We start from the raw sequence: 26,432 nt of genomic DNA, 5'->3' as shown, positions 1-26,432 counted from the left end.
CTCTATAGTCCATGGGCCAAATCTGGTCCACTGTTTCTGTACAGCCCATGAACTAAGACTGCCTTTAACCTTTTTAGTGGTTAAAAAAATCACAAGAAGTAATATTTTATAAACATAAAAATCATAAGAAATTCAAATTTCAGTGTCTATAAATACAGGGGTTTTTTGTGACACAGCCATGCTCATTTGTTTACATACTGCCTATGGCTGTTTTCATGCCACGATGTTCCAAGAACTGAGTACTTCTAACAAAAAGAAAAAAAAACATTTGATTCACAAAGCAGAAAGTATTTATAGAAAAAAGTGCGCCAACCCCTGTATTAGGTAACAATTTGCTGCAGTGTATTCACTCCAGTGATGGTTAAATCATACACTCAGATCCAGAAAAAAAGATGGTGTGCAAGACCTTTTTTTTTTTTGTAAACAGGCATTCTCGCTCAATACAGCTCTGATCTTCTGACTTAGCAGCTTCTCCTTCCCGAGCCTATACTTCCACAATCCTGTTCCTGTCTCCGCATATGCCTTTACTACTTTGAGAGGACTAACGCTTCCAAAATGCACTGGGTCATCGCCAGCTTCCTGCCTACCAATGCCCATGCCATTTGGTGGGAATCTGAGTTGAGGGACAGAGGGGTGGAGGGTACAGAGAACTGCTTGTTCACACTATGCTTGTTAGCACAGCCTGTGGGTCAGAGGCAGAGAGGTTCGATGGACTGAGTGCCTGCCAATCTTTCCTTAGTGTTTGAGGTAAACCTGTGTGTATCAGAGGTGAATTCCAGGTAGGTTTTTCTCCAACTGGTTCCATGTACCTTATAATTAGTGGGTATGTCTCCCAGATTTTAGATTCAATTGTTTTTCAGTCTAAGATTTCAGCGTTTTCTTAAGTTTTCATTTCATTTTGAGACACACTGACCAGAAGCTCATCTTTGACTACAATGAGAATTTCTTTAAAATCTTTAAAATATTCCAAGAATGAGTCTTTAGCTCCTAAGACAATTTATTGATGCTGTTATTATTCAAGTATTCCATAAAATGCTTCTTCCTTTGGGGATTTCAATTATGTCATCATCTTTATCCTTTCAAGTCACCACCCTTTCCAAGTAAGCAGCATCAATATGTGTTTCAAACACTGAAGAATTATTTCCACACAACTTATAAATTATAATTTAACAAACAGTTCCATTCTGGCCAATAGAATGATCTGCCAAAAATTGTTAGACATTTTCTTATAACTTTTCTGTTTTATCAGAACTTTAAGTAAGCAATCATTTATTCCTTATAGACTAGATAGTCATACATTATTAGGGTACTTCCTTTCTGCCACACCTACCACGTACTTTGTTTTCCTCTTAATGTATTGGGGAAAAAATAATTATATAACTAAAACACAAGGATTCTGAGAAACAAACAATGCTATTAATAATTTATGTTCTTTCCCAAACACATTGGTCTTTTACCTCCCTTTTGCCCAAAATTCTGTGAAAGTCACAATGAATAAATAGAACAAAATGGCAATAATGTTAATATTTATTTTCCTATAATTATGTTTTATTACCTCAATTAATTTTTATGAAAAACACTGAGAAAGCATCTGATATTTAAAATGTTTTATAAACTTGATTTTTAAAGTGAATCTTTCTTACATCATCCAGCATTTATCTTATACTGACATTTTTATTATTCAAAAATTCTCACTTGAATAAGAGCAGCAGTTCATCTGGAATATCACAACTATTATGCATCATTAATATACTAATGCATTATTTATGATGGTGAATAATATCCTGAAATGAGAAGTCACTGAAGATAAAAGATTGCTCTATCATGTTCCATTATGGGAAGATATACTTTTAATTAAAGTGATGCCATAGGAATTGGAAGAAAGAGTTCTTGATATTGTTCTACCTAAAAGGCTCAACTTCCTTTTTGGAGGCCTAATAAAAATCAATAGTATTGTTTTATAGGTACGGGTAGTATGGACCAGTCTTAGAAATATAGAATCATTGGAGTGTTGGGCTGAAACAAATCTTAAAGATCCTCTTACTATATCCGTCCTGAGTCCACAGAAAGAGTAGTACCAGAAAATTATATGTGTAGCAATAAGATCATTAAACAAGAATCCTATTTTTTTTAACGAATTTTCTTTTTTGAGGGACCACTCCATTACTATTGATAAATGATTGGCCTAAGACAATCATTGGTCCCCTTTTGAACTTAATGTAAACTTGAGTTTGTATCTGTGTAGGTATGTATGTGTGCAGAAGCATCATTCCATATATGTGTATCTTTCAGTGTACATTCTAACTGGTCTGCATATATGAAGGCTGTTGGTACACTGATTTTATAACTCACTGTTCTATAGATGTCTCTCATAAGTCCATTTTTGGTAGTTTTTCCACTGACTCATTTAGTAGCCTTAGACATATAATCAGATCATATGCAACTAGAGATGCTTTACCTCTTCACATCCAAACTTAAGTCTCTATGTCTAATAACACTGGCTTGTCCCTCCAACACACATGCACAGCAGAGATACTGAACGTCCATCTTTAACTTATGTCCAATTCAAGCAACTAGCGTATAGGGATATAGGTATACATATAGCTGATTCACGTTGTTGTACAGCAGAAACTAATACAACATTGTAAAGCAATTATACTCCAATAAAACACACAGATGGACCTAGAGACGATCATACTAAATGAAGTATGTCAGACAGAGAAAGACAAATATCATATGATGTCACTTATATGTGGAATAAAAAAATTATACAAATAAACGTATCTTCAAAACAGAAACAGACTCACAGACACAGAAAACAAACTTATCGTTACCAAAGGCGAAAGGGTGGGGGATGGATAAATTAGGAATTTGGAATTAACAGATACATGCTGGGGCTCCCCTGGTGGCGCAGTGGTTAAGAATCCGCCTTAAGTGACTCAGCCCATGTGCCACAACTACTGAGCCTGTGCTCTAGAGCCCGCGAGCCACAACTACTGAAGCCCACACGCCTAGAGCCCATGCTCCACAACGAGAAGCCACCGCAATGAGAAGCCCACGCACCGCGACGAAGAGTAGCCCCCACTCGCAGCAACTAGAGAAAGCCCAGTGCAGCAACGAAGACCCAACGCAGCCAAAAATAAATAAATAAAATGAATTTATTTAAAAAAAAAAACAGATACAGATACATACTACTATATTTTAAATTGGTAAAAAACAAGGGCCTACTATACAGCATAGAGAACTACATTCACTATCTTATAATAACCTGTAATGGAAAAGAATCTGAAAAAGAATATGTATATACATATTCACACACATATATACGTACATATATATAGGAGGTATAACAGAATCATTTTGCTGTACACCTGAAACATTGTAAATCAACTATACTTCAGTTAAAACGTAAAAGGAATTAATGTTTACTCCAGATAAATTTCACCATGTTAACTATTTTAAAGTGTGTAATTCAGTGACATTCAGCACATTCACAATGTTGTGCGACCATCACCACTAACTAGCTACAAAAAATTTTCATCATCCCGAAAGGAAATCATGGACCCATTAAGCAATCACCCTCCGTTAAACCCCTGGCAACCGCTAATCCGCTTTATGTCTCTATGGATTTGCCTAAGCTGGATATTTCATATAAATAAAAACCATACAATATGTGAAAATAAACAAACAAACCACTAGTGTTCCACCCCCGGTAAATAAGGTGCTGACTTTTGAACTGAAGAGTGCAAGTGTGTGTGTGTATGCGTATGTGCGTTTGTAAAATAAATGTTAAGGAGCTATCCATCAATTCTTATTTTATTATTTTTTGAAACATAGATAGATTTTAAATTTTGTCAAGAGACTTTTCCCTACCTTCAGGGATGTCTAAAGAATTTTTCTCCTTAGCTCTACTAATATGAAGAATTATACTAACGGATTTTTTGGTATTGAGCCCCTCTTGGATTCCTGGAATAAATCCCACTTGGTCATGAGGTATATTTTAATGCAACATTGTTTTCTGTTAAAACATATTTTATTTTGGAATTGTGTATCAATAATCCTAAGTAAAATTGTTCTATAATTTTCCAAAATAATTTTTTAAGATTTTGGAATCCATGTTATACTTACTCAATGAAACAAATTTGGAGGTTTTCCTTCTTTTCCTATCTTTGGAATAACTTAAGCTTCATAGTTAAGTAGGGGTTTATTTGACCCTGGTACAATTCTTGTCAGAAAATTCTTTTATTACTTTATTTTATGACAATTAGTCTGTTTAGACTTTCTGGAGTATACTTAGTTTTTCTACAGAATGATTCATTTCATGAAGATTTCCAAATCTACCTGCATATAATTGAGCAAATGGTCCCTTAGGATTTAATTTACTGTGCTGTGACTGTTTTCCCTTTTGTACCTTTATGTAACTTCTAATACACAAGAATATTTGTACTTTATCCCTTTTTCTTAGTTTGTTGAATTTTTTCAAAGAACCAATTTTTAAATTAACTCATCAATTTCCTTTTTATCTTTATTAATTCTATCCTGTTGCTTTCTTTTGTTTACTTTGTTATTCTTCTAGTTTTTTATCTGCTTGTTTAATCCATTTATTTTCTTTTTAATTTTTATTAATACATGCATTTAATGCTAAAAATTTTCTCCTGATAACTTCCTTAGATATGCCCACATATTCTAAAACATCATGTATTCATTTTCATTACGTTTAAGAAACTCTTCCATTTTACTTGACACTTCTCCTTTGACCTAACATTTACTTAATAGTGTGCTTTGTAAATTTCAGATAGAAATAGTTTCTTAATAGTTTATGGTCTTTGTATGCAAAGTCAGGTTGGCTAGAATCTTTGACACATATTTTCTTTCCCTAAGTTTCTTAATATGTTACTCCATTTTCATTTGGCATAAAGCGTTGGTCTTAAAAATAAGTTATCATGACAATCTGACTTTCCTTCCTTTACAAGTGACTTGGTCTTTTTGCCTGGATTCAAAAGGTTTTTTTTCTTTACCTTTAAACTCCAATAGCTTTACTGTGATTATCTGTCTGGGCCAACTAAGAAGGTGATTTTCTAGGTAGGCACTATGCATTTTCAATGTGTGGTTTCAGGCAAGTGTTCTCGAGCTTTGGTTTTCTTCCCAGGGTCATTTATTATAAGTGCATTCTCTTATACCTAACATTTTCTGTTGTTCTTTTTATTTCAATGCATTATTTTATACCATATTTAGGTTCACAGCAAATTTGAATGGAAAACACAAAGATTTTCCCATCACTCTCTGCCCACAGACGTGCTAAATAAGCCTCTGCCATTATTAACATCCCTCACCAGCTGGTACATTTGTTATAAGAAATGAACCTTCATTGACATATCTAATCACCCAAAGTCCACAGTTTTCACTCTTGGTTCTGTACATTCTATGGATTTTAACCAGTGTATAATGGCATGTATCCATCATGAGAATATCATACGGAAGAGTTTCACTGCCCTAAAAATCCTCTTATTCATCCCTCCTCCCTAACGCCTGGCAACCACTGATCTTTTTACTGTCTTCATAGTTTTGACTTTTCCAGAATGTTATATAGGTGGAATCCTACAGTATGCAGCCTTTTTGAACTGGCTTCTTTTACTCAATAATATGCATTTAAGTTTCTTCCGTGTCTTTTCATGGGTTGATAGCTTATTTCTTTTGAGTACTGAGTCATATTCCACTATCTATATGTAACAGTTTATTTATCCATTCACCTACTGAAGGACATGCTGGTTGCTTCCAAGTTTTGACAATTATGAATAAAGCTGCTATAAACATCCACGTGCAACTTTTTGTGTGAACATTTAACCTTTCAACTCCTTTGGGTAAATACCCAGGAGCATGACGGCTGGATCATATGGTCAGAGTATGTTTAGTTTTGTAAGAAGCCTCCAAACTGTCTTCCAAAGTGGCTGAACTATTACGCATTCCCACCAATGACGAGTAAGAATTTCTGTTGCTTCACAACCTTTTCATCATCTGGTATTGTCAATGTTCTGGATTTTGGTCACTAACAGGCACAGTGGAATCTCATTGTTTTGTTGTTGTTGTTGTTTTTTAAGGTTTCAATATTTTATTCAAGTTTGATTTTAAGTGATGTTAATGACAGCATTTGAAGGGGAGGAACTAATTCCACACAAAATGAAAGACTCTAAAATGTACCCATTAAACTCCTAAAAAATAAACTGAGTGGCGAAAATACAAGAGAAGTTCAATTTAGATGCTGAGTGTTGTCGCCACGCGATTACAGTCACAGAGACTCTTCCCAGCTTGCAGCTGGAGCTCTTAGAAGCTATTTCATACTCTGGTGCAAGGGCCAAAAAACACAACATGAGAAAAAACACAATTAAGTCCTGAATTATTGGCTTCATCACATCCACCTTCTCCACCCCATAATGGCACAGAAGAAACAGCTACCACTCCCTGCAGACTACTTTTGGTGTAAAAGAGGTGATGGATTGGGGTGGGAAAAGTCCCTGCCTTAAAAAGTCCCTTTCAGATGAGTTTGTATACACCAGCAAAGAGCCTCTCCTCAATCAGGGTAGGAGCCCAAGGTTCCGTTCTCAGGAAATCACAATTTCATTCATTTACTTAATACGAATTTACGAATTACAAAGTGCCTGCAAACTACCAACATCCACTTGCAGCCGTTTCTAGGTAAAAAAGAAACCTGACATCTCTAGAGGGGCCAGCAAGCTCCCCCTCAAGTCTACAGCTGAAAGGACCTGCTATGAAATTGGGTTTCTTCTGTACCTCTGAAAGGGTAACACCCTGAAGCTGAATCACCTTTAACCTGGAAGTCTAACATGATCTTTAGCGATACCTGCATCCCAGACATACAACATTAAAAGGTACACTAAATTCTGAAGGTAGCTATGCTGCAAAGTAGTTTAAAATTAAACGACTGTACAGTATTCATTTATGCTTGGAACTCCAGCCCTAGACCAAGCCTGTGGCCACCAGCACTGACATTCCTGCCATCCAGCAGAACTGACAGTGTCAGTTTGATACCTGGCTTTAGGGTCTGAGTATATTCTAACCCTATCGGGCTGGAGTTGTTCACTTTAGCCGAGAAGCAGGCGTCAGGGTCGATCTGGTACTTGGTTGCTATTCCGAAGCGAGTGTTACTGTTTCCCGCTGTCCAGGCCAGATTAACAGCAGTCTCCAACTTCTTGTTCACCTTCTGATAAATGGAGCCGTCAAACTCCGTCCCATCATTTACATTAGTGTGAAGCTGGAATTCATATTCATCGGTCTTGTAGCCAACCGCAAAGTTGCTCTGGATCACTCGAGACTTTGTGGTCTCAAAATTCATCTGGTAGTCAGCCAGCCAGCCAGCCCTCATAACCCAGCACGAGAGCACCCGGGTGGAAGGCCCGGCAATGTCGAAATCCACGTCACAGCCCAGGTTGATAATGTTCCCGCTTGTACCCTGTCTTCATTTTAGCATTTTTTTCCCCCAGTGTTTGGTGAGAAGGATGAATCGAAGGTCAGCGTCAGGCCACGTGCAAGCTGATCGTCCACAGTAATCTCCGTGCCTAGTGTGCTGTCAGTGTTCCATTTCTCCGTAAACGTCAGACCATATTCGGTCCACCTGTAACTTGGTTTCCAGACTGCCCGTCACTCTGGTGGTCTCAGTGTTGGCTGAACTTGAGCTTGTAAATTCCAGTCCATTCTCAGATTTTGTTTGCAAATCAAGTTTTATTAAGCCAAATGCATAGCCTTGGTGATGACATCCCTGGCAGATTTGCCAAGATCAGCATACGTGGGAGGCACAGGCATCTTCTGCTCAGAAGCAGTGGCTGTGGGCTCCGCAGCGGCTACGGCGGGGGCTGCGGCATGAGGAACAGAGCGAGCGGCGGGGCAGAGGGCCTATCTCACTGTTTTAATTTGCACTTCTCTAATGACGTAAGACGTGGAACAACTTTTCATGTGCTTATTTGTGATCTATATACAGGTATCCCCTGCTTTTCAAAAGTCTATTTTTATACCAGTTTGCTTTTAGGGAAGATCTACATTAGTACCTGTTTGCTAATCAAAAGAAATCAGAAGAGGATTTTCGCTTTTACGAACAAAGGCAAGAAGCAGAAACAGCGTTCAGCTTTCGTCTTGCAGCAAGGCATTACAGATCCAGCCCATACTATCAGCAACAAGAGTGGCACCAAGGAGCATGATGGCTGGGTCATACGGTCAGAGTACGCTTAGTTTTGTAAGAAGCCTCCAAACTGTCTTCACGCAGTCCTTCCTCAGAAGCTACACTCGGCATCTCGGCATCAGGCAGCCACAGCTCTGACTGTGTCTGTGAGCATCTGTGCTTTATCTCAGTTTAATTTGTGCGTCTGTTAGCAAGATGTGTCCTAAGGTAACTGCTTGTTTGCTTTAAGCCATTTTGCCATATGAAAAGTTTCATAGGAATGCTCTACTTTCAGATGGCAGGGGAAACCTGTTATCTCCTTAAATGAGGTGTCTTAAGGCCTCTGGCCCATTTTTTAAAATCAGGTTGTTTCCTTATTTCTGAGTTTTAAGAGTTCTTTCTATATTTTGGGACGGGCCTTTTCCAAGTATTTTCTCTCAGTCTGAGACTTATCTTCTCATTCTTTTCACACTGTCTTTCTCAGAGCAGAAGTTTTTAATTTTAATGAAGTCCAGCTTATCCATTCTTTCACAGATCATGCCTTTGCTGTTGTAATTAAAAACTCATCAACACACCCTAGATCATCTAGGTTTTTCTAACTACGTTATCTTCTGGGATTTTATAGTTTTGCATTTTACGTTTAAGTCTGTGATGCATTTTGAATTAATTTTTATCAAGGGTGTAAGGTCTGTGTCTAGATTCATTTGTTTGCATGGGGCGGGGGGGGCCAGTGGTTCCAGCACCATTTGTTAAAAAGACTATCTTGGCTCCATTGGACTGCCTTTGCTCCTTTGTCAAAGAACACCTGACTTCATCTGTGGGTCTATTTCTGGGCTCTCGATTCTGTTCCATTGATCTACTGGTCCAATCTCTTACCATTATCACATTGTCTTGATTACGGTAGATTTACAGCAAGACTTTAAGTTGGATAGTGTCAGTTCCCCAACTTTGTTCTTCTCCGTCAACACTGTTGGCTATTCTGGTTATTTTTCCCTCTCCAACTAAACTTTAGAATAAGCTTGTCAATATTCACAGAATAACTTGCTGGGATTTTTACAGGGATTGCACTGAATCTGCAGATCAAGTCAGGAAGAACTGACATTTTGACAGTATTGAGTCTTCCTATCCATGAACACAAAATACCTATTTAATTTTTCTTAGATATCTTTCAAAGTTCTGTAGTTTTTCTCATAGAGATATTATAATATTTTATTAGATTTATACCTAAGTATTCCATTTTGGCATGTTAATATAAATGGTATTGTGTGTTTAATTTCAAATTCCACTTGTTTATTGTCAGTATAGTGGGAAGCAATTGACTTTTGTATACTAAATTTGTATCTTGCAATAACTGCTTATTAATTTTAGGAGTTTTTGGTTGATTCTTTCAGATTTTCTACATAGATTTATAACGTCATCTATGAACAAAGACAGTTTTATTTCTCTCTTTCCCATCTGTAGGCCTTTTATTCCCTTTTCTTGTCTCAATGCATTAGCTAGGACTTCCAGTACAATGTTGAAAAGAAGTGATGAGAGGGTATGTTCTTGGCTTGTTCCTGATCTTTGCGAGAAAGGTTCAAGATTCTCACCATTCAGTATATTAGCTGTAGGTTTTCTGTAGATAATCTTTATCAAGTTGAGAAAGTAAACTAAGACTACATGGGAACTAAGAGTTTTGTGGGTTTTTTTATCATGAATGCATGTTATTTTTTCCAACACAATTTCTGTATCTATTAATATGATCATGTGATTTTTCTTTTTCTGTTGATGTGATGGATACATTAATTGATTTTTGAATGTTGAACTAGACTTGTATACCTCGAATAAATCCTATGTGGTCAAGGTGTATAATTCTTCTTATACATTATTGCATTCTATTTACTAATATTTTCTTGAGGATTTTTATATCTACGTATAAAGAGATATTGTCTGTAGTTTTTTTTCTTGTAATGTCATTATCATATTTTGATATAAGGGTAACGGTTTCATAAATGAGTTAGGAAGTATTCTTTCTGCATCAATCATCTGAAAAAGATTATAAAGAATTGGTATAGTGTCTTCCTTAAGAATAATAAGTGAGGGAATTCCCCGGTGGTGCAGTGGTTAAGAATCCACCTGCCAGTGCAGGGGATACGGGTTCGAGCCCTGGTCCAGGAAGATCTCACATGCCATGGACCAACTAAGCCCACGTGCCACAACTACTGAGCCTGCACTCTAAAACCCATGAGCCACAACTACTGAGCCCTCATGCCACAACTACTGAAGCCCACGCACCTAGAGCCCATGCTCTGCAACGAGAAGCCACTGCAATGAGAAGCCCGCGTGCCGCAACAAAGAGTAGCCCCCCGCTCGCGGCAACTAGAGAAAGCCCACACACAGCAACGAAGACCCAACACAGCCATAAATGAAAGAAAAAGGAAGGAAGGAAGGAAGGAAAGAAGGAAGGGAGAAAAAAATAATAATAAGTGAATAATCCATTGGGCCTGGTGCTTTCTGTTGGGAAAATTATTAAATGAATACATATATATATATTTAAGTACAGTATTGCTATGACTACTTTCAACAATCTGGTAGGTCAATTAAGAATAAGAAAAAAAATTTTTATTTTAACCACTCATTCTCTGATCCTCTTCCTTCCTTGCTAAAGATTAGAGTTCTTGACCTATATATTTTCCTTATTACTGCAAAACTCTTTTAACATTTCTTGCAAAGCAGGTCTACTGGCAAAAAATATCCTGAATGTTTGTTTGTCTGAGAAAGTCTTTCTTCTTCACTTCTGAAGGGTAATTTTGCAGGATATTGAATTCTGGGTTGGTATCGAGCTTTTTTTTTCTCTCAACACTAAATATTTCACTCCAGTTTCTTCTTGTTTCCAGTGGTGTTTTGAGACGTTGGATGTACTTCTTATCTTTGCTCCTCCATTGGTAAGTTTTTTCCCTCTGGCTTCCCTCTGGACTTTTTAATTTTCTGTACCTTGAAAATGATACGCCTATGTGTAGGGGTTTTTTGCATTTATTCTGCTTGGTGTTCTCTGAACTTCCTGGATCGGTGGTTAAGTGTCTGACATTACTTTGCAGAAATTATCAGTCTTTACTGTTTCGAATATTTCTTCTATTCCTTTCATCATGATTCTAGAGAACTTCTGTAGGTGTCCTACAGCTCTTAGATACTCAATTCTGTTATGGTTTTTCTTTCAGTCATTTTTCTCTTTGCTTTTCTCTTTTGCAGGCTGCTTTTGAGATACTCTCAAGCTCAGAAACTGTTTGCTCAGCGACGTCCCATTTACTAATAAGCCCATCAAAGGCATTCTTAATTTCTGTTACAGTGTCTTTGATCTCCAGCATTTCTTTTTCCTTCCTTCCTAGAATTTCCACCTCTCTGCTTACATTGCCCATCTGTTCTTACAGGCAGTCTACCTTATCCATTGGAACCTTTAGCATATTAATCATGGTTGTTTTAGATTCCTGGTTTGCAGCTGAAAGTCTGGTGGGCCTGGATTACCTATAGATACTATTCTGCTCCTTCTTCTCTGTGACATATAAAATTACATCTACATACATAATGGAAAAATGTAAATAATTATATAAATAAATGTAAATTAATTACTCCACTTATACAGTATACATAAATTATACGTGATTATTTATAAATTATACACAATTATATATAAATTATATATGATTATATATAATTACATATAACTATATATATAATTATATATATAGTTATATAAAAGAGACAAATAAGGAGCAGAATTATGTCTACAGGCAACAAAAGCACACCAAATAAACAGATAAAAATTGAGATGAGCTTCCTTGTACGCTTGGGAAAGGAGGGTGGGTCAGCATACCTTTTGTAGCTTCAGGGTCCTGCAGCAACTTGTTCTGCTGTTTTCATCTAGTGTTCAAAACCAGGCTTTTTGATTATGAGATCTATTGGCTGTTTCCCTGCCCCACTTTCACCTGGTCCTTCTCTATCCTTTGCCCCTATCCACCCTGCTCAATCTGAACTGGATTCCCAACAATTTCCCTCAGAGCAGGGCTTTGTCAAGAAAAGAGCCTTATTTGGTTAGTTTCACAAGTCCATAAGCCAAGATTGCTCTAGAAACATCCATCCTTACCATAGTTCCTTTGTTCCTTCCTAGTTTTAGCTTCTAGTTTCACATTGGCCCACCATGTTTTCTAGCGAGTACCTGTTACCAGTTTTCAGAGACAGCAGAAACCACGTCACCTCCCCTACACTTCCTCCCCTACACTTACTGATACCAGAGGTGGGGATAACTTGTCACCTAGTTTGCTTTAGATATTATATTGTCTGTGGGTTTCAGGTTTTGCCATCGTCATAGGTCTGTTTTTATGTGGAGATTCAAGGAGATTAAAAACTATGCCTCCCTAATAACTTCTCATTTCTCCATAAACTTTTTAATAATAACAAGGTGGGTATCTCTGAAAATGACTAGGTCCAAAGAACAAAAGCCCAACTTTTCAATTCTAAAATATAGAAACAAAAATGTCATTCATATAAGGAGTGTGCAGTAAATATCCATAATTATGAATTATGAATAACTATTTAAACATATCATCAGATTTAATGCTTACATTTTCTGCAAGAAAATCTATGCTGGAATTATGAAACATTCTCTTTCAGGCACAGATCAGCCTGAATAAATATCCTAGGAAAATGAAACAGTCTTCTGAAAAAGTAACTCTTGCATTTGATTAGAAGGTTCTGTGCTTAAGGTTTTTCTGGGATCATTTCCAGGAATATGTATATAATTTACAGTGACTGACTACTCAATGCCAACAATAATTCTGTTCTCCCAACCTTTATAATAAATGCAGGAGACACCAATTTGAGAGGTTAAAAAAAAAAAGGCCATCTCTCACTTTCTACCAATGAATGTCAAATCCAGATATATCTGCATGAAACACATCTGCACCCAGGCTTAGATAGTTTAAACATCAACTGAAGTCCACAGTTTTGACTCTTTGCTATTACAGAAAATTAGAAGTCTATTTTATAAAATAAATTGCCCTAAGACTAGTGGTTGCCTTTCAAATTTAATAATCCATTAAATCTTATGAATCACTCACTAGTGCTTCATGCTAAAAAATAAGAAAATAAATGAACTATACCCAGGTCCTCAGGGAATTTAGAAGCTGGTGTATGGTACCTGGGAGTATACATACTTACATATTCAGGGAGAGAAGATGTTGTGGATGTTACACAGAATTAAGCCCAACTAACAATATAGTAGAAATATAAATAAATCACTTAAGAAAAACAGAGAGAAAAACAGCCCAGAGGAGGGACTATTTGAGATAGGCTTTGAAGGACAAGCAGTATTTCACCAGCAGGAAACGTAAAGGAAGGATATACAAGTCAGGGAGAACAAAGTAAAACGGAGATATGAAAAAAACTGACACAGTAGGGAATCATCAAGTAATCTGAGTAGGGGAAAGAAAAGAGAATTTATGTTGTAAGAACTTTTTAAAAAAGTTCAGATTGTTTTACTGGACTTCAGTTACTATTTTATTCTATGCTTGATAAACAATTTCAGTATCTCATCTTAAATACAAATTTTCAGATAAGCCGAAAAAGAATAACAGAGCATGACAACAACAAAAATGGTTGAAATGGTCAGTTCACTATGTCAACAGTCACAGCTAGATAGCCAAGTATCCCTGCGAAGAATTAACCAGTTTATTTTTTTTCCAAAAATTTTTTTCAGTTTTTTTTGAGATATAATTGACATGCATCACTGTGTAAGCTTTTACTGAAGTATAGTTGATTTACAATATTATATTAGTTTCAGGTATACTAACATGGAGTATACTAGAGTGTTCCACGTATGTTCACTTCTAGGATTCTATGGTTTAAGGTCTGACATTTAGGTCTTTAATCCATTTTGAGCTTATTTTGTATACAGTGTGAGGAAATGTTCTACTCTCATTCTTTTATAGGTAGCTGTCCAGTATTCCCAGCACCACTCACTAAAGAGACTGTTTTTTCTCCACTGTATATTCTTGCCTCATTTGTCATAGATTAATTGACTGTAGGTGCCTGGGTTTATTTATTTCTGGGCTCTCTATGCTGCTCCATTGATCTATGTGTCTCTTTTTATGTCAGTACCATGCTGTTTTGATTACTGTAGCTTTGTAGTATAGTCTGAGGTCAAAGAGCATGACACCTCCAGCTTTGTTCTTTTTCTTCAAAATTGCTTTGGCAATTCAGGTCTTTTTGAGTTCCATATACATTTTAGGATTATTTGCTCTAGCTCTGTGAAAATTTTATGGGTATTTTGATAGGGATTGAATTAAATCTGTAGATTGCTTTGGGTAGCAGACATTTTACGAATATTATTTCTTCCAATCCATGAATGGAATATCTTTCCATTTCTTTGTACCATCTTCAATTTCCTTCAACAGTGTTTTATAGTTTTCATAGTATAGGTCTTTCACTGCCTTAGTTAAGTTTATTCCTGGGTATTTTATTCTTTTTGATGCAATTTTAAACAGGATTGTTTTTTGTTTCCTCTTTCTGAGAGTCCATTGTTAATATATAGTAAGTGGGGTTGGAGTGTTTGCTGGGCTCAGGCTGTGGCGTGCACTGGGGCAGTCACAGGCAGCCATCTCAGCAGTTTTCAATCTGCCCTCTCCACCCTGCTTCGGGAGCAAGCCAGCACAAGCACACTGCTCACAGGCAAAATTCAGGCTTCCCATAGCCCTCTTTTGAGTCCCACCAGCCCTCCCACCAGCCAAAGGGGCTCATTTTCCCTGTGTCAGACCCCAGGGCTGGGGCATCTAATATGTGACAGGAACAGCTGACTCCCCAGGGCAAATCTCCACCCGTGTATCTCTCTTTTCCTCTGAGTCCCCTCCCAAAGGCACAAGGTCCCAACCTGATCACTTCTCTTCCCTTCCTACCCGATTCCATGAGGATCTTTCCTATAGCCTTGGCTGTACAGGAGTCTTTCTGCCAGTCTCCAATTAGTTTTCAGTGAGAACTGTTGCACATGTAGATGTATTTTTGATGTGTTTGTGGGGAGAGGTGAGCTCCACCTCCTCCTACTCCTCCATCTTGATCTATTTCAAGATTAACCAGTTTAAATGAATGCCTAGCCTATTTCAGTGCCTTGACTGCTACATGACATACCTAACTAGAGCATGAGGAGAGTTCATTTTTAGTACTGGAAACCAGCTCTTACATTAAAGGACCAAGAGAACCATAGCCAGTACAGTGAAAAATAAAAACCCAGCTAACTAATTGGGCTGCCTCGTTCTAGGCACGACAAAATTCCAGAAACCACAGGGAAAATACTAAATATTAAAATTCTTAATAAGTTCTTTTTAAGAAGAATATTTTTCACAACTGATACCTATTGTGGTAATTTTCACAAAGAGAATGCTCAATAACACTTGTCAAATTAAAACTAAATCTAGGCAGGGCTATAAAATGCATAATGTTTTGTCACTCACCATTACAATATTAATAATATGACTTGGCATTAAATTACTATAATAAATAAATCATATGTATACATTGCTCAATGTTATTCCACAGAGTAATGAAAGGGGTACTGTGATATAAAGGGAAGAATCAGGGACTCGAAGCCAAAAGACCGAGGTGTTAAGTGTGAAAAGCTATTGACGACACTTGCTTTGAGCCACAGGAAGCCTTTGGCCTAGTACCTGCCCTCTACTAGCCCCCATGTCCTCATGTGTACAGTGACTATAGCAGCAATAACCATGCACACATTCTCCTATTGTGACAATTACATGAAATCATGCAGGTCAAAGGACTCTGTAAACTAAAAAGTGCTACACAAAACATTATTAAATTGACTGTTTTCTGGTTGATTTTCTACCCCCAGAAACATCTTCATTTCCTCTCTTTCCTTTATTCTACACAGTCATCTATCAGCACATCCTCTAAATCCTGCAAGTCTATTCTCAACCCCCCCAAGTTTCCCACCACCATTGCTTCTCATCTGAAGACCCAGCAGCTGCCCTGCAGACTTCCGCAGGCACCTTCCACCTGCTCTCACTGCTTCTAATCTTACTCTTCCAAAAGCTTCTAATCTCTCACCAGAACCCAACCATGCTGGCAACTTGATCTTGGACTTCTATCTTCCAAAACTGTGAGCAATAAATTTCTGTTGTTTAAGCCAAAAAAAAAAAAAAAAAAAAAAAAAAAAACCCACAAAAGCCTCTAATCCACAGAAGAGCTAAATCAAATATTCACTTAAATATTAAATCAAATTGCATTGCTCACCTGAGCCAATGGCCTCCCTTTATATTAGGAAGGAACCTCAATTGCTAACCAAGGGCTGACAGGCCCTTCACCTCTCCTCACCAGTGGCCCCATTCGTGGTACTAGAGCTGCAGTGGCTTACCTGTTTTTCCTTAAACACTCTGCAAGCACATTCCTAACGAGGGGCCTTTGCATTGCCTGGTTCTTTCCAGAATGGTCAAGAACTTAGTACTTCTCCCTCCCTCACTTCATTCTGCTCAAATATCACTGCCTCAGAAAGGCCTTCCCTAAACACCCTTTGTGAAAGGGTGAGTCCTTGCCTTATCGCTCTCCACCCTGTTACTACTCTGCTTTTCCTCACAGCCCTTATCGGTTCTGAAATTATATCACTTATTTACATTGTTAACTTTTCCCCTACTATATATAAACAGCACGGGGCAAGGACTTTGGCTATTCCTGTTAACAATCGCATCTGAGTTATTTGCAAAGAGTAGGGGCTCAACTGAAACTTTGCTTAATGAATAGGGAAAAGACTGTTCAATTTCCTTTAGTTTCTGTTCCATAGAAAAGAGCAGAGTGCCCATAAATAACTTCAATGCCCCTATTAAAACCCCAACATTTGAGTAGCCTGAAAAGGCTTTATCCCACCTTGGAATTCGAAGTGGACTCCAAGAAGCAAAGTCTGTTGCCAAACCCTTCTGCGGCCAAACACAGTTTCTGCTGTTCTTTGTGGATGGTTGCAGTACACTGCAGAACCACTTCATCATCCTGCAGAGGGGAGGAGAAGAGAAAAAAGTGAGATCTGGCATCACTTAGTCTAAATCAGATCCACAAGGTTATTATTTAATGCTTTTTTAAAATCAGAGAAAATAGGGACTTCCCTGGTGGCTCAGTGGTTAAGGATCCACCTGCCAATGCAGAGGACACGGGTTCGATCCCTGGTCCAGGAAGATCCCTCATGCCACGAAACAACTAAGCCGATGAGCCACAACTACTGAGCCTTCACTCTAGAGCCCGCGAGCCACAACTACCGAGCCCACGTGCCACAACTACCGAAGCCAGCACGCCTAGAGCCCGTGCTCCACAACAAGAGAAGCCACCACAATGAGAAGCCCGCACACCGCAAGGAAGGGTAGCCCCCGCTCGCCGCAACTAGAGAAAGCCCACACGCAGCAACGAAGACCCAATGCAGCCAAAAATAAATAAATAAATAAAATCTTAAAAAATTATTTAACAAATTTTAAAAATAAAATCAGAGAAAAATAAATATATGAACAACTGTCCCCAAAAAAGCCAAAGAATCAATTCCTAGTGTACTTTTATTTGCAAAAAAAGATAAATGGGTAGGGGGAGGCGGGAGAAGTTATTGCCATTCAAGGCAATCAACAGCTTTTTTTTTTAACTGTCATTACTGATCCCCAAAGGCAACCTGCATGGAGAAAAGTAAAATACAGGATTTCCATGTTAGCGCTCTTACACACTGCTTTAAATCATCAAAACTATCAAAAAATGGTCTGACATATTCCTAGGACACCAAGTATTATCAAGAATGGAACAGATTCTACTAGCAAGCACACACACATAGTTCCAAAACTGACACAGGAAAACAGGTCAATAACAGAGCTTCTGGGTTCAAATCAACGTGAAAAGTCATCTTAGTTCAACCACACATTGGCAACTTGCTCATCTTTGAATGATCCTGGATTGCTTAAAAATGTACAGAGAGGTGATCTGCTAGTTCAGTCCTCTGCAATCCAACACTTGGTTTCCAATCAATTGCAGGGTTACAGGAAAAACTGTACAAGGGAAAGATGATCCATGCGATGACTTAGTACAGGCAGCATGAACACGACAAGACGCACGGGCTTTAGAATTAGCAATAGCTGGGTTCTTACCCCAGTTCTGCCGTCTACAAAATGAGGAGGGAAGTGAGATCAACTAACTTACACAGTGACTGACATACAAAAGGCCCTAAATCAACAAGAAATGCAAGATATCATTATTTAACAGATTCTAAGTGGCAAATGCCTAAAAAGTCTAGCCATTTATATTTTGACATTTCAACCTCAAAGAAACAGGATACTTAACAGAGAAAAAAAAAAACAAATATACTCATCAACCCTTTTAATTAGAATCAAAGCGAAAAAGGAATATGAGTACATGCTAGAAGATGCTCACCAGGGTAGAATAGTAGAGTGGAGGTGATAAGATACAGCAAATATTCAAAAGCAGAAAACAAGCCTTTTTGGTTAACCTAAAGAATATGCTATATCAACGGGAAAAGTGCAGCTGTAATTTAATAAAAACCCTTATCATGCTATAAATTTGCTTTATTTCCTACGCGGTAGCAGCAATACCTAATAGCTGGCTCATAGTACCGGTCACAGCCAAGCCCAATCTCTTAATAATTAGCTCCCAACTCTCCCCACAGTGCTCAGTGATTTCCAGTGAGCATTCAATTGTTACATTTTAAAAGTCAACTGCTAAAAAAAAAGCACTATTTTCATATAATGAGTACATCTGAATATTAATTCATGTTCAGCATGGCTATAATAAAAATAATGAAATACCTCTGTTGCTTATATAATCTGCAAGATCAAAGATACATCATGTTTTCCAAATAGGTGGTATAGTAACAAAGAACTGAATTGTCCTGATGTGCTCAATGCCTTCCCAAACCGCCACAGCCTTTTGCTATCTTGTCTCACCCTATGGAACTAACTCTAGCGAGTAAACTACACTCTTGGGTAAGATAGGTTCCTTTGGATACTGGAGGCTATCTAAACACAGTTAGTAAATAATTACTGTAATGTACTAATGAAAGACGTTTTAGGAATGAGAATAAGAAAATACAGCAAGGTATAAGGCAGGTGAGAATAACAGTGCTGCCCAGTAAGCCCGAAAGAAGAGAAGGTGTACCATATTTACCAAAAATACAGTGCATGCCAGTCCTGGCATTAATTTATTTAATCCTCACAATATCCCAGTAATATACAGATTATCCACAGATATACACATGAGGAAAATAAGGCTCAAAGTAACTTGTTACTCACAGAGGGCTGAACATTCTTATTTCTAAGAGCTGGTCATTAGACCTAACTTATTTGAATGTAAAAGTCCTCAACCCCACACTGCTTCCAGAGGCTCAGTTGATTTTTTAAGACACTTGTTATCTAAAGAAGTACTTCTCAGTCTTTAACATGCATCCTTTCACCTGTAGGTCTTGCTAAAATACAAGGTCTTGGGTAGATTTTGCATTTCTAACAAGTGCTCAAGTACGAAGGGGATTCAGAATGGGTCCCAGAAAGGATATGGATCCCAGAAAAGATGTGAGAAGTCTTTTATAAGAGTTTGGAGGCAGTCAGTAACCGATGAATATTAAAATAAGTCTGTGGACTTTGGACAGAACCAGAAATGAGAGCACATTTCTGGAGATGCTCATTAATATGTGACACAAACCAACTATATAAGGGAAAGGAACCAACAATGTACTGACCTACTCTATTAAATTAATAAAACCAACTCACTTGTGCAGTTTCCTTACAATTCAGTGCCTAGGCATCGTGTGACGAAGCGCCTGGCCACGAAGCAGCACCGAGTTCAGGGAGCTCTGCCACGCCACTAACAAGAGAGCCATGGCCACAGCTTTCAACTATGATCCAACTTTGATGGATTCTAGCCTGACACACTTATAAGGCTTTTTCCAGTTTATCTGGGAGCTGTTTCTATTTTACATTCCAGTAAATGAAGAGTTCCTTTTTGACTGAAAGTGAAATATACTGAGCACTGATGGACCAAACACCAATTCGCAACACCCGCCTATTAATTAACCCATCATTCATCTCAAAGCACAATGTTTTCTCCAGAACCACTGTGGTTGGAGAGCCTACTGACTATGCATTTTAAAAATTCTTGGGCTTCCCTGGTGGCGCCGTGGTTGAGAGTCCGCATGCCGATGTGGGGGACGCGGGTCCGTGCCCCGGTCCGGGAGGATCCCACATGCCGCGGAGCGGCTGGGCCCGTGAGCCATGGCCGCTGAGCCTGCGCGTCTGGAGCCTGTGCTCCGCAACGGGAGAGGCCACAACAGTGACAGGCCCGCGTACCACAAAAAAAATAAATAAATAAAGTCCACCATCTGTATTGTACCCAATGCTATCTGTCAAGCAGGTCAGATTAAACTCCATGGAAACCAGGTGCCCAATGAAAATAAACGTTTTACTTAAAACCCAAGGGAATCATACCACCGTTCAATTTAGACCACTGCTCCATAAATATACCTTGGATTGAATTCCTTTTGTTAAATGCTCCTGTATTTTTCCTATGACCTTACAGCTCTTCAGCACAGAGATCAATTATTTATGGGGGGAAAGCCAGCACTACAATACTGCATTCCAGGCAATTTTGTGAGGCGTAAATAAGACATGATTTCTCTAACAAATGCTGCCACGTCTGCTGTAACAGTACAAAATGGAAAATAATTATCAAATAACACCACCAACAGCTCCTTTCAAACATTCATTCATCACTGAAATATTTTCTGAGGACATAATATGTTCTAGGAAATGTTCTAAGCCCTTGAGATGATTTACGAAATAAATCAAATGTCCCTGAACTTATTAGGCTTACATTCTAGCAGGGAATAGAGACAATAAACAAAAAGACAGTAAGTTCGTAAATTATGTTAAAGGTGAAAAGTCTATGTTAAAAAAAAATTGGAACAGGGTAAGGGGCTCATAGTGCTGCTGTGGTGGGGAAGACTGAAATTATGAATAAAATTAACGGGTTTCATTGAGACAAAGACTTGAAGCAGGGAAGGGGCATTAGCTATGTGAGTATCTGCAGAATGGGCAGTCCAGGCAGAAGCAAGGCCAGTGAAAGCCTCTCAGGCAGAAGAGTATCTGGCACGTTCAAGAAACAGGGAGGATGTCAGTGCAGCTGGAGTGGATTAACCCAGGGGGAAGAGGATGGTGGGAGACGAAGTCAGAGACAACAGAGACTGATCAAGACAGGCCCCGAGCCCAGCCTAAAAGCCAAAAGCCTTTGGCTTTTACTGAGGGACAGGGAGTCTATGCCATAAATAAATGAAGAGTTAAGTACTATTATTATGCTTTTGAGTATTAACAGATGAGAAGAGGCATTGTGAGAGTAAATCCCTATTACTCAGCAAAGTGGTTGAACAGGATTCAAATCTGGGTCCACCTGACTCTATAACCTAGACCCCTAACCTCTGTGCTGTACTACCTCCTACAATGATATAAAATCACTGCACTAACAGTCTGGCTAGAAATCTACCCAGAAACTAACCCTAGTATAATCCCCTGGTTTCCATTCATCAAATATGTTTTAGCGATGTGGCTATAGGTAAAGTGAATAAAGTTACTATATCCAGATTTAACTGTGTTAAAAACAAAACCAAATGAAAAACAAAATCACATGAAAAACAAACTTACATAAAATAACAAGGAAACTTCTTTGAATCGAGGAGCAGCAGGCAATGGTGAGGTGAGAAAAAGGTTGTCTATCATTAGTAGGTAATTAAAATTTAGTCAATGATTAAATTTTCGACTGAGAAACGGCTGTCCAAGGTAGTGCTACTTACTGGATTTTTAGGAAAGGAGACAGAAAGGCAAAGCAGAAGACAGAGATCAATACAGACAGAAGAGGAGGAAGGGACCTTTTTAACTTCCATTTCAGAGATGGAAAAATACCTATTTTTCTGGGCTATTGTAGAAAGAATGAATGTATTAACATCTGCCATATCCTTCGGAACTCATGAAAATACTTGATAACATTAAGTTGTTGGCTCTGAACTCAGCAGAGCATCTTCCTCTTCAATTAACTGCTTTTCCACTTTTCTTATTACCCTAAAACCTAGGAAATAGGAGTGGTGGTGAACCAGGATGGCAGAGGATGCCCCCAGGGCAGGCAAAGGAGGTGGCACTCTCTACAGGGAGCTTCCAAACTGAAATGAAGCCCACAAAAAGCTGTCCTGATTTTCAGTATCACCATGTACAGGTGATTCTAAACTCTGTCAGAAAATACAGTTCTACCCACCTGGCTGCCTGCCGCCTCTTCACATAGACCACATATCCGAGCTGCTAAAGCACCAGCAGAAAGCTATGCACATGCATGCGCGCGCACACACACACACACACACACACACAAACACACACACACAGCAACTGGTATATTAAACAGCACAAATAATTTATAGATGAAGATACAATCCTGTAATCTGATCCCAACTACAGAAGAACGGACGTAGATCAGGACTGATGCACCCATAAGACCACATGAGGAAGCCATTTCAGCATTACGACATGTTGTATCCCATCTACTCTCTTGTGAAATTTTATTTCAAAATGCGTGAAAAAACTTTGAAACTGCCCTCATGAATATCACCCAAGACAGTGATGGCGAACTATATTTCTTAGTAGAAAGTAAGGAAGAAGTAAAAAAGTTTCCCAGAGACCACTAGGTAAAGGAAATTTCTTTGTTCGTAGGTTTTATTTTTTAATTTCTCTTTTAAAGATTTTTTTGATGTGGACTAGTTTTAAAGTCTTTATTGAACTTGTTACAATATTGCTTCAGTTTTATGTTTTGGTTTTCTGGCTTCGAGACATGTGGGATCTTAGCTCCCTGATCAGGGATCGAACCCACACGCCCCTGCACTGGAAGGCGAAGTCTTAACCATTGGACCACCAGGGAAGTCCCTGCTCTTAGGTTTTAAATCCTTGAAAATAAGTACATTTCTGAAATATTTTAAATAACTTTTAAATTAGAATTTTAAAAGATACAGGAAAATAAAAAGCCTAAAATAGCTTGGACAACATATGAGGTCATAATCATAAAAATAGAAGCAGTTACAAAAATTAAGCATTTAAGTTGACCTTTGTCATAAGAGAATTGACATGCAAGTGAAAAATCAGATCTAGAAAGACTGAACATATTGCAGACATTCTAACTCAGTATTTGTTTCACGTGAGATAGATTAAAGTTGACAGAGTCACCAACAATAACATCAACAGAAATGTACCTTTTCCCCTTTTCCACTTGGAAAATAGCATGCATAAAATCTGTGTTCCTAGCTCTGAAAATGATCTGAATTTCCTACTTGGCACTGAAGATTGCCTCACATGTAAAGATGAAATTCACCTTAATATATGTGCTGAGTATGAGATTGTTACCCTGACTTTCTCACACCTATACATGGAATACACCCACAGAAAGAGCTAGTAAAGAAAATCAGTGCTCTTACTTGCACATAAAGCATTGACATCACACACTGAGACAAGCAGAGTAACTAACTGATCACTCAATAATGTCTCCCTGTCACCTGGTTGATGCTCAAGCAAGTATTAAGAGACAAAAGAGAGTGCCGGATGGGCTGGCCCCTTAGGAGTCCTTCTGCAATTACACCAGAGAGTGTACCTATTGTACAAAGTATCACTTACATATGATGCTTCTATGAAAAATTAAGTGTATTTATTCATATTACTCTGAAATACTTAGTAGCTATGCAGAACAGATGAGACCCATATTTAACTATAAAAATATGTGTATGTTATACATAATATATTGCTTGAGATTTTGCATATGCATATTTTAGAATATTCAAAGTTCTGCTCCTCCTGTCTGCAGAATGGCAGAGACCCAGGGAGAAAGCTGTAGAGCTTCTCAAAGATCCACACCAGACGTGAATGCATAAACCACATTAAAGTCCTGAAGAGCAGACAACTGTGTACGAATTATTGCAACATTTTAAGGAAGGATAATGAAAAGATTTTATGTAAAGGAAGAATGCGGAAAAGACAAAAAAAGATGGAGAAGTTTAGAGGCAATTTTCAAGATCTGAATCTATATATCAATAACTTTATTTCAAGACAGGCAATTTCTGACTCTTGAGGACACTATGCTTTCTTGTATTACATATACACAGACTCTCTCCCTCTCTCTCTCTCTCTCTCTCATATATACAAGTCTGTGACCTCCAGTAACTGTAATTCTCTTGTTACCGCACAACACAAGGACAAATTTTCAAGACTGATCACAAAAATAAATAAATAACAGCCAACTGGACATATACATATTATACCACCCACTGGAGAATAAACACCAAAGAGTTTTTAGCAAAAACACAGAGCACGAAATAATATTATTCATAGGAACTATTTTACTCTTGTTTCTGGGATATGTTTTGATACGTACCTCCCCACCTGCATTTTTATGCAAGGGTTTCATGGCTCAAACTGTATGGACATAACATTTAGCTATGGATTCAGAGGCTTGCTTTTGAAAAACACAGGGAAACGTGAGCTTGCAATTTCGGCCTCCGATTTACTGCTGTAATTGGCAAACTTATTAAATTCTGTTCTTGCTAATTATAAATATTTAATTCTGTTCTTGCTAATTATAAATGTAATTCTTTAATGAAAACGGAGGTTACCATGCAGTGCACCAGAACCTCCATATTTTTATAGGCTTTCAATAAATTTCCTCACTTTTCTTGCAATCTGTGAATATTTCAGCTGAAGGCTTTTCTCTGACCTGGGAAAGAATCAACGAACCACCAAACTGTACCTGAGCATTAAGCTATTTCTGATAAGAGTCAGGTTGTACATATGCACTCCAGAAAGTGAGCACAAGCAAAACAGCAATTTTCAGCCTTTCTGTTGTTTTCACTCAGCTTAAGCCAAGTATTATAAAGATCAGCAAAAGGTTACTTTGTACTCGAAGCAAAATCATGATACAAATATTAGGACCGGCTTTTGAAAAGCTTGGTGAACTCACAAGTGCCAGTTCAAGGGGTCAAATATAATGGATGGAAAATACAAAAGTTACCCAGATAAAGTGAGACACACAAAGTATCTGTTACAGAAATCTTGTGTTTGTGCAAAAAGAGTCCCCTAGAGCCCAATTAGAAACTCAGTGTCTTTATCTATTAGGTGGAAGTTATATAATAATGTTATGTAATAACAAGTTTTATAAGAGTTAGTATAATAAGTTACAGAGTAAGAATATAGTAAGTTATATAATAATTAATAATAACTTGCCCACTATACATAACTATTATTTAATCATTTGTAATACTAAATAATATGAATTAAGTAGAAAACATTACTTTTGGACCAGACTCACTCAGAGTTTAAATCCCAGCTCTCCAGCTCTCCTTTTACTAGTCACTATGACTGTCAGTATTTTCATCTATGAAATGAGAAAACACCTACTTTACACGGTTGTTGCATGCAAGGGATTAAATTAATCAAGAATCTAATATTTACAAAGTGCACAGGAAAGGGTGCCCAGAATATAAAAGATGATTAATAATTGTTATTTCATCATTCCTATTTTTGTAAGAAGTAAATTCACTTATTCAAGTCATGACCACCAACATAGCAGAACAAGTTCTTGCACCCATGGAGCTTATACTCAAGGAAGAGATAAATAATAAGTAAATGAATAGTTTATAAAATTTAACATCAGATAGTGATAAGAGCCAAGAATACGAAAGGACAAGGTCAAAGATATCAAGAGTAATGAAGGGGATTATATTAGAGGCTGGTCAGAATCAGTCTCTCTGACGAGAAGACAATGAACAAAGATCAGAATAAATTTGGGAGTGAGCACATGGAATATTCCAGGCAGAGAAGGGCAGCAAACACAGCAACCCTGCACTAGGAAGGGGTCTGGTGAGTGAGGGGCTGGGGGGATGAGTAGAAGAAACAATGACAGAAACTTAGCAGGGCTGGATCCAGAGGGGCTTGCAGGTCATGGGAAGGACTCTGGAGTTTGGTCCAAGTATGATACTAGCAATCTACAGCTTTAATGCAATCCGTATCAAAATACCCATGACATTTTTCACAGAACTAGAACAAATAATCCTAGAATTTATGTGGAACCACAAAACACTCAGAATTACCACAGCAATCCTGGGAAAAAAAGAACAAAGCTGGAAGTATAACCCTTGCAGACTTCAGACTACACTACAAAGCTATAGTAATCAAAACAG

General features: G+C 38.0%; 1 protein-coding gene and 1 pseudogene across 3 annotated transcripts in view; both read right to left on the bottom strand.

The window, feature by feature from the left end:
- RYR2 (ryanodine receptor 2) overlaps positions 1 to 26,432 on the bottom strand; it is a gene marked incomplete at its 5' end in the record, with an annotated part of 721,806 nt that overhangs the window by 498,477 nt on the left and 196,897 nt on the right. For both annotated transcript variants that reach the window (XM_082674159.1, XM_082674158.1), the window contains one exon: positions 17,072 to 17,191. In XM_082674159.1, coding sequence (XP_082530285.1) covers positions 17,072 to 17,191 — 120 coding nt within the window. The remainder of the gene's footprint in view (positions 1 to 17,071; positions 17,192 to 26,432) is intronic.
- On the bottom strand, positions 6,956 to 7,818 carry LOC309835026 (non-selective voltage-gated ion channel VDAC1-like; annotated as a pseudogene). Its single transcript has one exon. The product of its transcript is annotated as a non-selective voltage-gated ion channel VDAC1-like (transcript).

This window comes from Grampus griseus (genome assembly GCF_964374135.1).
Source record: "Grampus griseus genome assembly, chromosome: 16".
NCBI classification, from domain to species: Eukaryota; Metazoa; Chordata; class Mammalia; order Artiodactyla; family Delphinidae; genus Grampus; species Grampus griseus.
Note: the sequence above shows the minus strand (reverse complement) of the source record. Positions and strands in the feature narration are given on the sequence as shown.